Here is a 13,612-nt window from a genome sequence, read left to right as displayed (position 1 = left end):
GGCAAAATCAGCTCTGACACCCTCACCCCACCTTCTGCATGACCGCCGGCCCTTCCGGGCAGCGCAGGCCCCTTTGACTAGATCTGGGGCGGGGGGTGGGGGGGCCGGGGCTTAGAAGCCGGGAGAGAAGGGCTGATCAGAGCCCCGCCCCCGGCCCGGGACAGCCGGGTGTTCTCCCCCCGCCCCCACCACTGCCCCGCGGCCCCTGCATCCTCCCCATCCCCGGAGGTGGCTAGTGCTCCGCGGTGGGAACCCGGCCCCGACCCGCAACCGGACGGATGCTCAGCCTCGAGGGCGAGGAGTTCCGGGGCCCCGCCCCTCTGACGTCAGCCTCATGGGGCGTAGGCGGGACTGGCCGCAAGTCCCAGCTTTCAGAGGCAGAGCCGCGCAGCCGCGGCTGGAGGCGGGCAGTCTGGGTCCTGCTCCGGCTTCGGTTCAGGCCCCGGAGGATGCCGCGTTCCCAGGATGCTGCCGCACCTGGTAGTGCTACTGGCGGTGCTTCTCAGCCTGTGCCTCGGCTCCTGCGCGCACGGTAAGGATCGCGGCCAGCCCGGCGGGGCTGGGTGCTCGTCCACACCCCACTCCGGCTCTGCGTCGCCCCTAAGTTAAAGTTGTGCGTTCCGCGGAGAACCCCGTCTGGCTGTCCTTTCGGGGAGCGGGGAGGGGGTCCGTTGTCTACCAGAAGCTCCCTGGTTCCCTCAAGCCTGAGTCTCAGGCTCCCCAATGTGGAAGTGGAAGAGCAAGAAATTGATGGGGCGGGAGTTGGATAGAGAAGTTCAGTGACACCCACCCACGCGCCCCCAGTTTATCTTCCATCCACCTCCAAGCGAGTCAGAAACTTAGTCCTGGCCTTTTGTTGTTGTTGTAGTTCAACTGGTAAGAATGCTTTCCCCTCTGGGGAATGACTTTGATCCCCCATCTGACTCCACCTTTCCCTAGCCCTCCACTAAATCTATTTCTTTCCCATGCCATCCCCTCTCATCCCAAGTCTTGCCCCCTACTATCACCTGTTGCTCCATCCAATCGATCATCCCTGCTCCTTCTTTAGCCCCAGATATGCTCCCACTGCCACCTGCCTCCTTCTCCCTCCTCCTACCCCTTAGCTCAGTCTTCTAACCCAGGCAGCTATCCTGGAAAGTTTCTGCAAGGGAGAAGAGTAAAGCCTGGAGAGACAATGCTGGGACAGGGAGGCGGAGGCACGGAGAGCGGCGCCAGGGAGAACAGGGACTGAAACTGTGTCTACACCAAAATACAAAGTAAAACCTGCAGTCAGCCATTCACATGATCGAGAGCTGACTCGGGGATATGCAGCCCCAACACCACAAAGTCCCAGTGCATTTCTCACTTTCCATCTAACGTTTTGAAATTGAAACACAGCCTTAAGGATCAAAGATATTGTAAGAAAGAAAGCAAGGGACAGGGGAGATGTACTTTCTAAGTGTGAATGATAATTCTAGAAGAAGCTGTTACTAGAGAGATGGTGAGAAGTTAGAGAACAAAGGAAGCCTGAGAGTGGCTGGCAGATCAAGAGATATGAAGGGATGGAGGAGGAGAGAAGAGTAACAGACTGGCTAATGGCCTTGACCTACCTCATTGCACTTGATTGGCAAGACTCTTAGAGTAGGTGTATTTATTACATTCTTACAAATGAGAGGTTCAGTGAGGTTAAGTAATTTGCCCAAGTCACACTAGCAAATGTTAGAGGCTCCTGAAGTTGGGGTGCCCCATGGTGAATAGGGGGCCAGAGGGCAGGAGATGGAGTTAGACAGTGGTATTTAGTATCTTACCACAGAGCCAAGGGTGCTGGCTCTGTGTGGAAATGTGATCAGCACAGTCTAGAATCAGACCTGCTTCATTCTGTCTGTCCTCACCCAGCCTATAGCACTTCTAGATAAAGGGGAATGGAGCAAGCATTCAGCTTGGGGTTGCCCAAGAGATCTGTGAAGAGAAACAGATGCCAACAAGCAGGATATCTGTGTATCCCCAAGAACTCCAGAGAGGAGGCCCTGGGCTGGAGCCAGGGCTACGGACAGGGTGGGGACCAAGGCTGGGGACCAAGGCTGGGGATGGGGGCCAGCCTTGGGATGAGGCTGGAGCAAGGACAGGGACTAGCTCATCTGAGATGAGAGCTCATAGCAGACAGACATACCTCAGCCCATGCCTTCTCTCTGGAGATACATCAGACTCCGCTTGGCTCTTCTTAGCTACCACCTCTGCTTCTGATCACAGACAGCGATCTATGGATACAACACTAGCTCTGCAATCAGACACATGTGGATTCACCCTGCCCCTTATTAGCTCCACTGGCCTTGGGCAAGTCACTCAAGCTTTTTGAGCCTCCATTTCTTCTCCAGTAAAGTTGGGGTCATAACTGCCTATCTTGTAGGGCTGGTTGTGAGAATTAACTGAAACAACATATGTAAAGTACTTAGCAGAGAGCCCAGAGTAAAGTAGTCAATAAATGGAAGCTGGTAGGATGATGGCCACCATCACCATTATTGTCATCACTGGGGGAAGGCTCTGCAAGCTCTGATACTGACACCCTTCTCGCCAGGGACAGAACTGCCTAGGCCGCCATCTGTGTGGTTTGAAGCAGAATTTTTCTCCCATGTCCTCCACTGGACTCCCATCCCGAAACCATCAAACAGCACCTACTATGAAGTAGAACTTCTGAGGTACGGAAAGGGGAGGATGGAGAAAGGAGGGAGGTGGGTGCGGGGGGACGCACCCATCCCCTTCCACTTCCCTAGCATGGGAAGACATATCTGTCTCATTATTGAAGTGACACCAGGAAGGATCCTGGCATATATCCATCGGTTGACAAGGACTGATGGAGCCCCATATGTGTTGAGCAGTGTGCTGAGAGCTCTAGCATAAGAAAGCAAAAGTATTTCTTTTACCCTGAAGTTTTTCCCATTTGATTGGAAAAACAGGAATTGCATCCATAATATAATTGGAAAACAAGGAAACCCTAAGGGACTGCAAATGTAATTGGGAGAAAGCCTGAAAAATCAGGCTGTACTGCAGTGGGTAGCAAGTCTTCCTGGAGGAGTTGGGAGATGTTAGATATTCCAGTCTAAGAGAAGCTGGTACGAGGTCCCAGAACCAAGAGAGATCCTCTTGCAGATGCCCAGGACCAGAGAAAATATTTCATGGGAGCTCGCTCCCTGAGCCCCTTGCTTTCCTCTTAAAAGAGGTAGGTATGAACACAACTTTCTCTACCAGTGCCCTGCCTTGTCTCTCCCCAGGTACGGGCAAGAACTCTGGAATTCCATCCCCAGCTGCAGCCAGACCCAAGTGTCATTCTGTGACCTCACTATGGTGACCCTGGACCTGTACCACAACAATGGCTACCGAGCCAAAGTCCGCACAGTGGATGGAAACCAGTACTCCAACTGGACCTGCACCAACACCCGCTTCTCTGTGGATGAAGGTGCTTTTCCTCCCCTGTGCCTAGAAGCTGGCTTTGGGGGTTCCTTCCTGCCAGAAACTCTGGTCTAGAATGTGCCTCTGTTCCCGTAGCTCGCCATCCAGCCAGGCTTCCCGGCCGAGGACCTAGTTTGCCCAAACAACTAGTCAGGACTTTTGAGAAGATTTAGATGAAAATAGCCAAGTGGTTCAAGATTTAAAAGGGAACTGGAGTTGTTTATCCTATAGAAGAGAAGTCTTGGGGTGAGTTGGAGGAGCTGAGTCACAAAGGCCAGACCTGTGTACTTGCAGGGTTCTGGAAGAGGAAGTGAATCCCTAAGCACTCAGCACAAGGCAGCAAACAGTGGACAGAACTGGATCCAGTCCTCAGTCCCTTAAGGCCGAACTCCCAGGGATCAGGTTGGGAGGCTTTGAAGCAGGGAGATGTTACTAAAGAAGGTTTGGGGGTCTCTCTCAGCAGACATAAGAGAAAAAAAGAGACTTGATGGGATTTTTCCATTCTATGAATTGGAATTGACCATGTTCTATATGTGTGTGTGGAGAGCCCGCTCTGCAAAATTCAGAGTCACAACCAATGGTCTTCAAGGTCTTTGGCTCCCAAGCGCCTGCCTTGCAGGCCACTGCCAGCTGGCTACAGAAACATCACCTAAGGAATGTGTTTCAAAATCAAAGTATCCACGGCCCAGCTTCAAAAATTCAAGTTCACTATGTCTTGAATGGACCCAGGGCATCTGTATTTATAAGGTTCTCCCCAGGGTGTCCTTATGTGCTGCCAGGCTGGAAAATGGTGGCCCAGGTTTTAGGGTGGGTAAAGCCTGACCCTCGAGGCCAGGCATGGGTGGGACACCCCGGCCCTCCCCAGCTTGCAGGCCTCATCGTTTTGCTTCCCCACCAGTGACTCTGACGGTTGGCAGTGTGAAGCTAGAGGTGCACAACGGTGTCATCCTCGGGAAGATCCAGCCCCCCAGGCCCAGGACAGCCCCTGCAGACGACACCTATGAAAGCATCTTCCCACACTTCCGCGAATATGAGATTCAGATCCGCAAGGTGCCGGGGAACTACACGGTACAGGCCTCCCTAGGGCCACAGGACACCTGTATTTGTAACGCAGTGGGCTCCCTGGGTCTCCCTGTCACCGGGGCTGGTAGCACCTTTTGTGCACCCCTGGGGAACTTGGCTGGCAGAGTAGGGAGGGAAGGCATGGGGCAGAGGGGTTGCTGAGATGACCTCAGCCCTCAAACCTATGCTCTTGCATAGGCAGCAGGGAAAACATTGCCCACGAATATCAGGCACCACACAAGACATTTAATAGCTATTATTCCTGATCCCCTCACAGGTGGATATTTCATTCCATTTTATAAATGGGGAAATGAGGTGCCAAGAGTTTACGTAATTGTCATGGACACCCCCCTAAGTGGGAGATCTGGAATCTGCCAGAACCATCCTCTTCCCACCATCTGATTCCAGCCCCTTCTAGGAAGATCCTCAGCATCTATGAAATGGTCCTTCTCTCTTTTTGTACAAAATCAGTCATGTTGGGACGCCTGGATGGCTCAGTTGGTTAAGCGGCTGCCTTCGGCTCAGGTCATGATTCCAGCGTCCTGGGATCGAGTCCCGCATCGGGCTCCTTGCTCCACGGGGAGCCTGCTCCTCCCTCTGCCACTCTGTCTGCCTGTGCTCACTCTCACTCTCTCTCTCTGACAAATAAATAAAATAAAATCTTTAAAAAAAATCAGTCATGTTAATCAGAGATTCTGGGCTGTGTTGATAAGAGCGGGTTGGTCATGTCAGGGAAAGGACGCCAAAGGGGGTATCCTGGAGCATCTCTGACAGGTCCCCTGCTCTCAGCTACCATGGTCCATGAATCAAGGGTATTTTGTTTATTGTTATGTTGTTTTTGTTTCAGTTCACAAAGGTGAAGGTGAAACATGAAAACTTCAGCCTCTCACCTCCTGGAGAACTGGGAGAGTTCTGTGTCAAGGTGAAGCCATCTCTGAGCTCCCGACTGAACAAGGGGCTATGGTCCAAGGAGGAGTGCATCGTGCTCACCCGGCAGTGTGAGTCTGTGGTCGGGCCTGCAGTCTGGGGCAGGGAGGGGAGGCACGAAGAGCCTCACATGATCTGAAAAGCATCAGTTGAGGGCCACCCATGCCAGGGGCACTCTCCTGCACAACCCTATGAGAAAGCGCCTATTATCCCCATTTCAGAGATGTGAGAACTGAGGCTCCGTGGGTCCAAACAACTTTCTAGGGCATGGCAGCAGAGCCAGGTCTCCTGATTCTGCTGGAGATGGTGTTCTGCTTGAGCATGCTGTGCTTCCCAAGAACCCCTCACCCGCACCCCCCGTCCAGACCTGCTCTGTCAGCTGTAGTAGTTCCTGTTTGTCACATTCCTCCGCTGTCCTTTCTTGGGGCCGGGCACAGATAGCCTTCTCCTTATCCCCCTCATCATTGGAACTGAGCTGACCCCTGCCAGAGGTGCTAAAGCCAGGCTCTCCACAGGTGCTGAGACAGGGGAGGGGGAGGGACAGGGGAGGAGAGAGGACCTGGGGTGTGAAAGCCATGGTCCTGTCCCTGAAGATCTTACAGTCTGGCTGGGGAGACAGGGCATGCCCAGAGGAAGCTGTAAATAGCAACTCAAGGAAGCATATGCCCAACCAGTCATGCCAGGCCAGTGTGGGCAAGGCCCAGCAAAGACCAGAGTGACTCTCTGTATTTCTACCATGCATTTCGAGTCACAAAGGACACTCACAAGTTCATTGTCATTTAGCCTCACTCTCACATAAGCGGAGTTAAGGCATCATCCCTGTGTCAGGCAGCCTTAAGAACTTTTTTAACATTCACTCACTGGTAGAGGAAAAAGTTTTGTGTCTAGGTCTGGCTTCAGATCTCATCTTTACCACTACGTGGTAAGTGACCTTGGGTAAGTGACTTAAACTCTCTGGGTCCCAGATCCCATTCTGTATGGGGATGGTAATAGTATTCATTTCCTAAGGTTGTTATAGGGATCAAGTGACATAAGTTAAGCGAGGTGATGGATGATCAGTGCTGTGTACTTCACTATCGTGTGGTAGGCACTATTATCGTTCCCATTTTATAGACGGGAAAACTGCGGCTCAGAGAGGCTGAGTCAGTGGTGGAGCTGGGATTGGAGCCAGGCCTCCATTCTTACCTGCTGTCCATCCCGCCCCCTGACCCATTCCACATGCTGTGGTGTGAACTGTGTGCAGGGCTAGAAGCACAGTCAGTGTGTCTAGTGAGGAAATCCCTTCAGAACAGAGGTTGGAAGGCCAGGCAGGGATTTCCAAGGATCCAGAAGCATCTGGTTGTGGCCTAGGAGAGATCACCTGGGCCATGGACTGAGTGGCTCCTGAGAGTAGCCATGGACTCCCAGGAGCCAGGCCACAAACACATCCCTCTGGGCCTGCAGATTTCACCGCGACCAACCTCAGCATCTTCTTCACCTTCGTCCCGCTGCTGTGCGGAACCCTGGCCTACTGCCTGGCCCTCCATCTGTACGTGAGGCGCCGGAGGAAGCTGCCCACCGTCCTGGTGAGTCTTGGGGCGGCCACTGGCCCATCCCTCTTAGCCATGCCAGGAGTCCAGCAGACAGGGGGCTCCCTCCCAGACAGTCCCTTCCCTCAGCCCTGACAGTAACAGGAGGCCCCTTCAGCGAGGACCATGGGGACAGAGGGAAGGCTTAAATGCAAAGCCCAGTGCTAGGAACACTGCCTTCTAAGAGGCCCCCAATAAGGCACATACTGAGTAGTCCCAACCCTCTACATGTCATTTTGTAATTATTTACTAACAACAGGCCATGGGCCCACCCCTGTGCATTCCTACCTCTGAGGCAGGTGGGGTTATTAGCCTCATTCTGCAAGGAAGGAAACTGAGGCATGGAGCAATTGTTACAGGCACGGGAGCCATAGAGTCAGGAAAACTCAGGAAGAGCCCATTCTTTCCCACCCCTACCAGCTGGTGAGGATTTGCGCACCAGAAGAGGAAGAACACGGGACTGGAAGCCCAGCCCTGGGCTGCTGCGAGTGGCAGAAAGCGGAGTGGGGGGTACTGCCAAGGAGCTGGGGTCGTGGAGGTGGCCAGGCTCTCCGCTCCCCTCCCAGAGCACTTCCTCTTGCCACACAGTGCCTGCAGCTGCTGCACTTGGGCTAAGCCAGCCCCCAGAATGCAGCTCACAGCATGCAGCAGCAGTTCCAAACCTCCGCCTATCCCGACTAGGACTCAAGTCGCTCCAAAGGCTGCCGCCTCATCCCCACAGCGGGCATCACTGTGAGGGCCACAGGCTCTGCTAGGAAGGACCGGCTCCATCAGGGAGGCAGGGGGCCCCAGGAAAGGCCACAGCTGGGAGGGCACTCCCCACTCTGAGGGATCCCAGGATTTCTAGGAAAAATAAGGAGACAAAGACCCTCTGGAATTATGTTGAGTAAGAACTCTGAGAAGTGGGAATGCGGGCCTAATTAGGGTCTTTATCCAGGCAGCAAAGGACTATGTTCCTAGCTCCAGTGCCCTGGGTAGAGTGGTAGAATGAGGAGAGTGGGAACAGGCAGCCCCTACAGCCTTACAGGATTAAAATGTGCCTAACTGAAGTATATAATTCATTGTCCCTTCTCTGTGCTCCCGGGAGATTCCAATCCACAGACATGGATGCATGGGCCATGCATCGGCTTAAAAGCACCCTGAGTCTGTTCTATATGCAAGGCCTGGAGTCGGTACAGGGCCTGCCCTCAGGGAGGGATGAGAAAGCAAAGGGGTGGGGGAGGGGTGGTCCTGGCAACTGGAGCAGGGATTCCTCGCTGGGCAGCTGGAAGAGCATCTAGGATGAGATCATTGAAGTGGCCATTGAGCTACAGTTACTGAGCGCCAAGGACAGGCCAAATGTGGTCCAGGAAGAAGCTGATTCTTGTGGCCCCTGGTCCCCAAGGGGCCTGATTACAGCCCAGTAGGGCAGCCAGCATGGAGTCTATTACTTCTAATGCAAGCCCGGGAAAGAGGCACAGGTACAAAATGCCAAAGGAGACCAGCCTCTGGGTGTTTGTCCCTCTGTGCCATTTGGATCACAGAAGTGAGCTCTCCTGGAGAATGTTTTCCTCCTCAAGACAAATGCAGCCCCGCTGCCTTCATCTAGTGCTGGCCATCATTGCTAACTTCATGAACAACTTCGAGTGCACAGAGTACTTTCACTCTCGTATGCTTATTCCCAGCCATGAGCTGTTTGGATCTGATCTTTGGCCAGACAGGGATTTCAGATCAGGACAGTGGACTACAAATTATAGGTTTGCTCTTTGCTGCTGTGACCTTGTGTGAGTCATCTCACTTCTCTGAGGTTCGAATCTCTCCTTAGAGACTGAAGAGTCAAATTCAGTTCACCCAATACTGACCGAGTGCTTTCTCTGCACCAGGCACTATTCTAAGCGCTTGCCACGCATTCACTACAACATGAGGAGGCAGGTACCGTCACTATTTCTGTTTTATAGGTGAGGAACTAAAGCACAGTGAGGGCAAATAATTCAGCCAAGGCAACACAGTTGATGTAAGACAGAGCTGGGATTTGAACCATGCAGTCTGACATCCTTAATCATCAACCTGTGTGATGTTCCTAGGAACTTAACCAGTAAGAGTTGCATTTGAGTCCAGACTTACAAAGGGAGTAAGGATAGGTGTGTCTCAGTGAGTTAGTAAGTCAGTCAACAAACCTTATGAGAGCCAGCTTAGTTTAAGCTCCAGGAACAGAGTGGCAGACAAAACTAGACAGCTCCTTTCCTCCAAGAGCCTATATTCTGCTGGGTGTGAGGGGGAAATGTAGCTAGACAGCAGGTTGTGATGGGAGACCAAAAATAAATTTTAAAAGAATTTCAGGAACCAAGTGCTAGGAAGAAGTAAACTAGGTGAATGTCGAGCATGTCGGAGCACTGCTTTAGCCAGGATGATCAGGATGACCTCTCTGGGGAGGAACATCTGAGCTGAGACTCAACTGATAGGACGACACAGCCAGAAAGTGCTGAGAGAAGAGTTCCTGCCACAGGGCAAAGCATGTGCAAAGGCCCTGAGAGCACTGAGCTGAGGCATTCCAGAGCAGAGAGAACCCCAGTGTGGCTGAGATGGAACAGCAAGGGGGAGAGGGATTAAGTGACTTTCCCTGGGACTCCGGGCAGGTTGTGAGGAACAGGTCCTCCCCCACTGCTAATTCTGTGCTCATTACATTGCCCCGTGTGACAGCCACCCTATCTTTGTGCAAGTCACAACTTGGTGGGTGGAGAACTTAAAAAATGAAATGGACAAGTGAGGATAATGGAGGAGATGGGATAGGACAGAGTAGGACAGACTAGAACAGGAGTAGAACAGAAGAGAGTAGTAGTGTAAGTCACAGTACCCAGGTAGTAATGAGAAGTATTTTGTGAAACTGCTTTCAATTTGTGGGTTATCTATAAACAGGCTATTATGTAACACATTTCTTATTTGGGATCAGTTAAAAAAAAAAAAAGTTTGAAACACACTTCTAAATCTATCTAGATGAGTCTGGCTTGCTCTCAGGTTTGGAAAGGACTGCTGCTGGGGCTGAGAACATTCTCCGTTCCCGGGCCGGCTCCCGTTCTGCTTGCCATTCCACCTGGGCTGCAAGCACACAGGCCTGAGCCAGACTGAGAATCACACTCAGAGGAAAGGTAGATTCTGAAGTGAAATAAAAAGTGCAAGTGGCTCCATGCGCCTCTCGGTTAGAGCAGAACCTTCTCGAGCCCGCCTCCTGGCCCCTGGAGTGGGTTCCCACAGGTAACCCTCGCTTCTCTCACTCTGCCCTGTCCTGTCCAGGTCTTTGAGAAGCCCCAGCCCTCCAGCTTCATCAGCCAGCTTCCCTACCCTGAGCCTCAGGACGCCGTCAATCCCCTGGACGAGGAGGCCTTCCCCAAAGTGTCCCCAGAGCTGAAGAACTCGGAACTGCATGGCAGCACGGACAGTGGCTTTGGCAGTGGCAAGCCATCCCTGCAGAATGAAGAACCCCAGTTCCTCCTCCCTTCCTCCCACCCCCAAGCTGGAGGGACCGTAGGCAAGGGGGCGCCCCCAGAGCTGGAGAACAGCAGTGGCGGCAGCAGCAGCAGCACGGACAGCGGGATCTGCTTGCAGGAGCCCAGCCTGAGTCCTGGCACTGGCCCCAGCTGGGAGCGGCAGGTGGGGGACAGCAGCGAGGGCCAAGATGACAGTGGCATTGGCCTCGTCCAGAACTCTGAGGGGCAGCCTGGAGATGGGCAGGGTGGCTCCAACAATCCCCTTGGGCCTGAGGGGCCTGGAGAAGAAGACCCAGCCTCAGTGGCTTTCCGGGGCTATCTAAAGCAGACCAGATGCACAGAGGAGAAAGCAGCCAAGACAGGCTGCCTGGAGGAAGAGTCCTCCGCAACAGACAGCCTTGGCCCCAGGCTCAGGACATGCCTGGATGCCGAGGCAGGCTGGCCTCCACCAGTGCTGGCCAAGGGCTATTTGAAACAGGACCCAGGAATGACTGTCACTCCCTCAGGGACCTCAACTGGACAGTGGGACCACCCAACTGAGCAGTGGTCACTCCTGGGCATGACCAGCTGTGCTGACCTAGGAGCATCTGACTGGACCTTGGCCCATGATCTTGCCCATCTGGATAGTGTGGCAGCCCCAGTCGGTCTCCTGGGCAGCTTTGACTCAAACCTGGTCACCCTGCCACTGATCTCCAGCCTCCACTCCAGTGAGTGACTCAGGCCAAGGGCCCCCGAGGGTCAGATGCAGGAGGCCAACGCGGGCACTCTTCTGCAAGCCCGGGGTGGGGGGACCAGCCCTCGCCAGGCCCAGCAGGGCTGGCGAAAGGGCCCAGGGCAGAGAGAGACTCTCTTGCTAAACTCCTGCAGGCTGTATGGGTGGCGTTGGCACATGCTGCAGGAGGGCTCCAAAGGCTCTGGCAGAGCCTGGAAGGACAGGGCGGAAATCTCCCCGCTCATTGGTGCTCTTCCTGAGCTGTGACAGAGTATTTGCTGAAGGGAGTCACAGGGTTTTCTGGAATTGTGGGGAGGCCCAAGTTGAAGTCAGTTCGGACTCAAGCCTTGGCTTCAGAACAGCCAAGGGCCAGGGCTGGAATGTGGGCGCTTCCCTGCAGGGGTCATTTCTAGGAGGACAAAGAAAGAGCAGAGACCAAGTCTGATCTCTGGATGGTCCGAGCTGGTCAGCCTGGAATGATCACATGGAGAAGCTTCCCAGCTGGCAGCCCCCCCAGGCAGGGGGCCTGTCATGGAAGATCTTAGGATGTATCTGTCCTGGTCAGTCAGTCAGTCTGCCAACCCCAATTATGGAGCCACCGGGGATGGGGGGATGAAGCCCCCGAGGCCAAGCCACTCACTCCCTCCACCCTGATGCCCCCACCATCCTGCTGACGGTACCAGAGAAATCATGGCTCTTTGTATTGGGCAAAACTCAACCCTTCAGGTGGTCTCGGCATGGGCAACAGCTCGCCCGCCCCAGAGGGTCAGGGTTGGGACCTGTGCTTGTGTTTACTGCAAGCATTGAGCTACAGACCCACAGGACACAGCACTGGGCTCCGACCCCTGCTCTCTCAGCATCCAGCTGTGTGAGCTTGGGCCAGCCCCTTCTCAGAGGCCCTCTTAACCTCTGATAACACGTGTGGAATAATGACTCAGTGTCCAGTCGGCCCTCCATGCTGGATGGTAACCAAGCTGGCGTCAGGCCTGACGTATCCAGCCTGGTGTGACCCCGGGCTGGGAGGAAGTGGACCGCAGAACCCATATGTGCACACAGCGGCTTTGTTCACATGCTGGGGGTTAACAGATTTAGCAGAAGTCCATGCTAAGAGGACCACCTGGCCCTGGGCCCGTGAAGGGGACAGGTATGGGCTCTGCCTCCCCACAGTCCGGGTTGGGTTCTATCTTAAAAGCCAGTTTACAGTGCCTGGGCAAGAAAGCTCGGGGGCAGCGAGTGACAGCCTGGGGTCTGCCTGCCCCCCCCCAACCCGGGTCACCCCTCAGCCCTGCACTTTTCTGTGGCATTCTGAGAAGGGACACTCTAGCTCAGGGAATCCACCCAGACGCACCCCTGACTCCCCCACCACATCATACCCAGAGGCTCTGATGTGCCCCTCTGATAACTGAAATCACTCTCAAAACTTGAGCTCGAGGGAGAGTTCCTCAGGGTTCTCTTGAAAGGTTTATTTATTTTGTTCACGTATTTATTGAAGCAGCAGCATGGTCCAGTGCAAGGATTCTGGGTATCTCAAGAACCTGGAGGTTCTCGTTCTGACTCCACGGTTTCCAGCATCTCCTCATCTGTAAACTGAAGAGCCTCGGTTTCTTCATCTGTAAAACTAGAAAGCCACACCTGAAGTGTGCAACGGACACGGGTGCGGGGCTCACCGAGGTGGTGGGTGTGAATGTGCCTTGCAAGACAGGCTCTGTAAGTCAGCAATGTATGTTTTTTACTTCAATAAATTGTCAGGACCTCAGGAATCCTGTGAAACCAGTCAACTTTCTGATGACACGGTGGCTGGTGGAAGCCTCATTGTTGATAACTGGGGTTGATAACGAGTTAGATGTGTCATGTCGCTTTAGCAGGAACAAAGACTCAGCTCCAGTCAGAATGACACAGGTAGGCGTTCTCACACTAACCTGAAGTATGGAAGGGACTGGGAGTTTCTTTCTGAAGGCTGAAAAGGAAATGCAGAACATAGTGTTTTGAGTGTGGCATCTGACCCGTTGGAAAAGAGATCAGACCTGCCTGGAGCCTCACCACTTGCTCCCCTCGACGTGGAGGGGTGTCACGGGGTGCTTCTCATAAGTGCGGAAGCCATCTGCATTTGCTTCTGAGAGCAAGCCTGCTCCTTCCACGAAAAGCCACACGTGGGTTTGAGTCTCTCCCCAAGCTCAGCCCTCTGAATGAAGCACACTCAGGGCCCCAGCCAGAGTCTCCAATGCACTTTGCCCTTTGTCCCATCCTGGATCCTCAAGGAGGTGAATGGGGACACCTCACCCCTGTTCCTCTGTGTCACCTCCAATAGCACTTCTTGCCGTTTTGCGCTGAGGAAATACAGTTCTGGGAAGTGCCAATCCTGGCATCACCGGAGATCTTGGCTAACCACACCATTTGGAAATGCTCAGACGTTTGCCGTGGAGGCCTCCCTGCCCTGTCCTGTTGGTAAGAGC

General features: G+C 53.7%; 1 protein-coding gene across 1 annotated transcript; it reads left to right on the top strand.

Moving 5' to 3' along the window:
* Positions 1–398: 398 nt before the first annotated feature.
* On the top strand, positions 399–12,932 carry LOC111153726 (interleukin 10 receptor subunit alpha). Its single transcript, XM_022512908.1, has 7 exons — positions 399–532; positions 2,555–2,675; positions 3,249–3,433; positions 4,325–4,494; positions 5,336–5,486; positions 6,859–6,980; positions 10,254–12,932. The coding sequence occupies exons 1-7, from the start codon at positions 466–468 to the stop codon at positions 11,160–11,162; spliced, it is 1,725 nt and encodes a 574-aa protein (XP_022368616.1). The 5' UTR covers positions 399–465; the 3' UTR covers positions 11,163–12,932.
* The last annotated feature ends 680 nt before the right edge of the window (positions 12,933–13,612 follow it).

Source organism: Enhydra lutris, unplaced genomic scaffold (genome assembly GCF_002288905.1).
Source record: "Enhydra lutris kenyoni isolate GAN:26980312 unplaced genomic scaffold, ASM228890v2 scaffoldscaffold34, whole genome shotgun sequence".
In the NCBI taxonomy this organism is placed as follows: domain Eukaryota; kingdom Metazoa; phylum Chordata; class Mammalia; order Carnivora; family Mustelidae; genus Enhydra; species Enhydra lutris.
The sequence above is the reverse complement of the archived record's forward strand: the minus strand, read 5'-3'. Positions and strand labels throughout refer to the sequence as shown.

Excerpts from the sequence above, each read along its gene's own strand:
- LOC111153726 (XM_022512908.1), top strand. The coding sequence starts at position 466 with ATGCTGCCGCACCTGGTAGTGCTACTGGCGGTGCTTCTCAGCCTGTGC. Across the intron at positions 4,495-5,335 it reads AGGTGCCGGGGAACTACACG|TTCACAAAGGTGAAGGTGAA; the intron begins GTACAGGCCTCC and ends TTTTTGTTTCAG. Across the intron at positions 5,487-6,858 it reads CATCGTGCTCACCCGGCAGT|ATTTCACCGCGACCAACCTC; the intron begins GTGAGTCTGTGG and ends CTGGGCCTGCAG.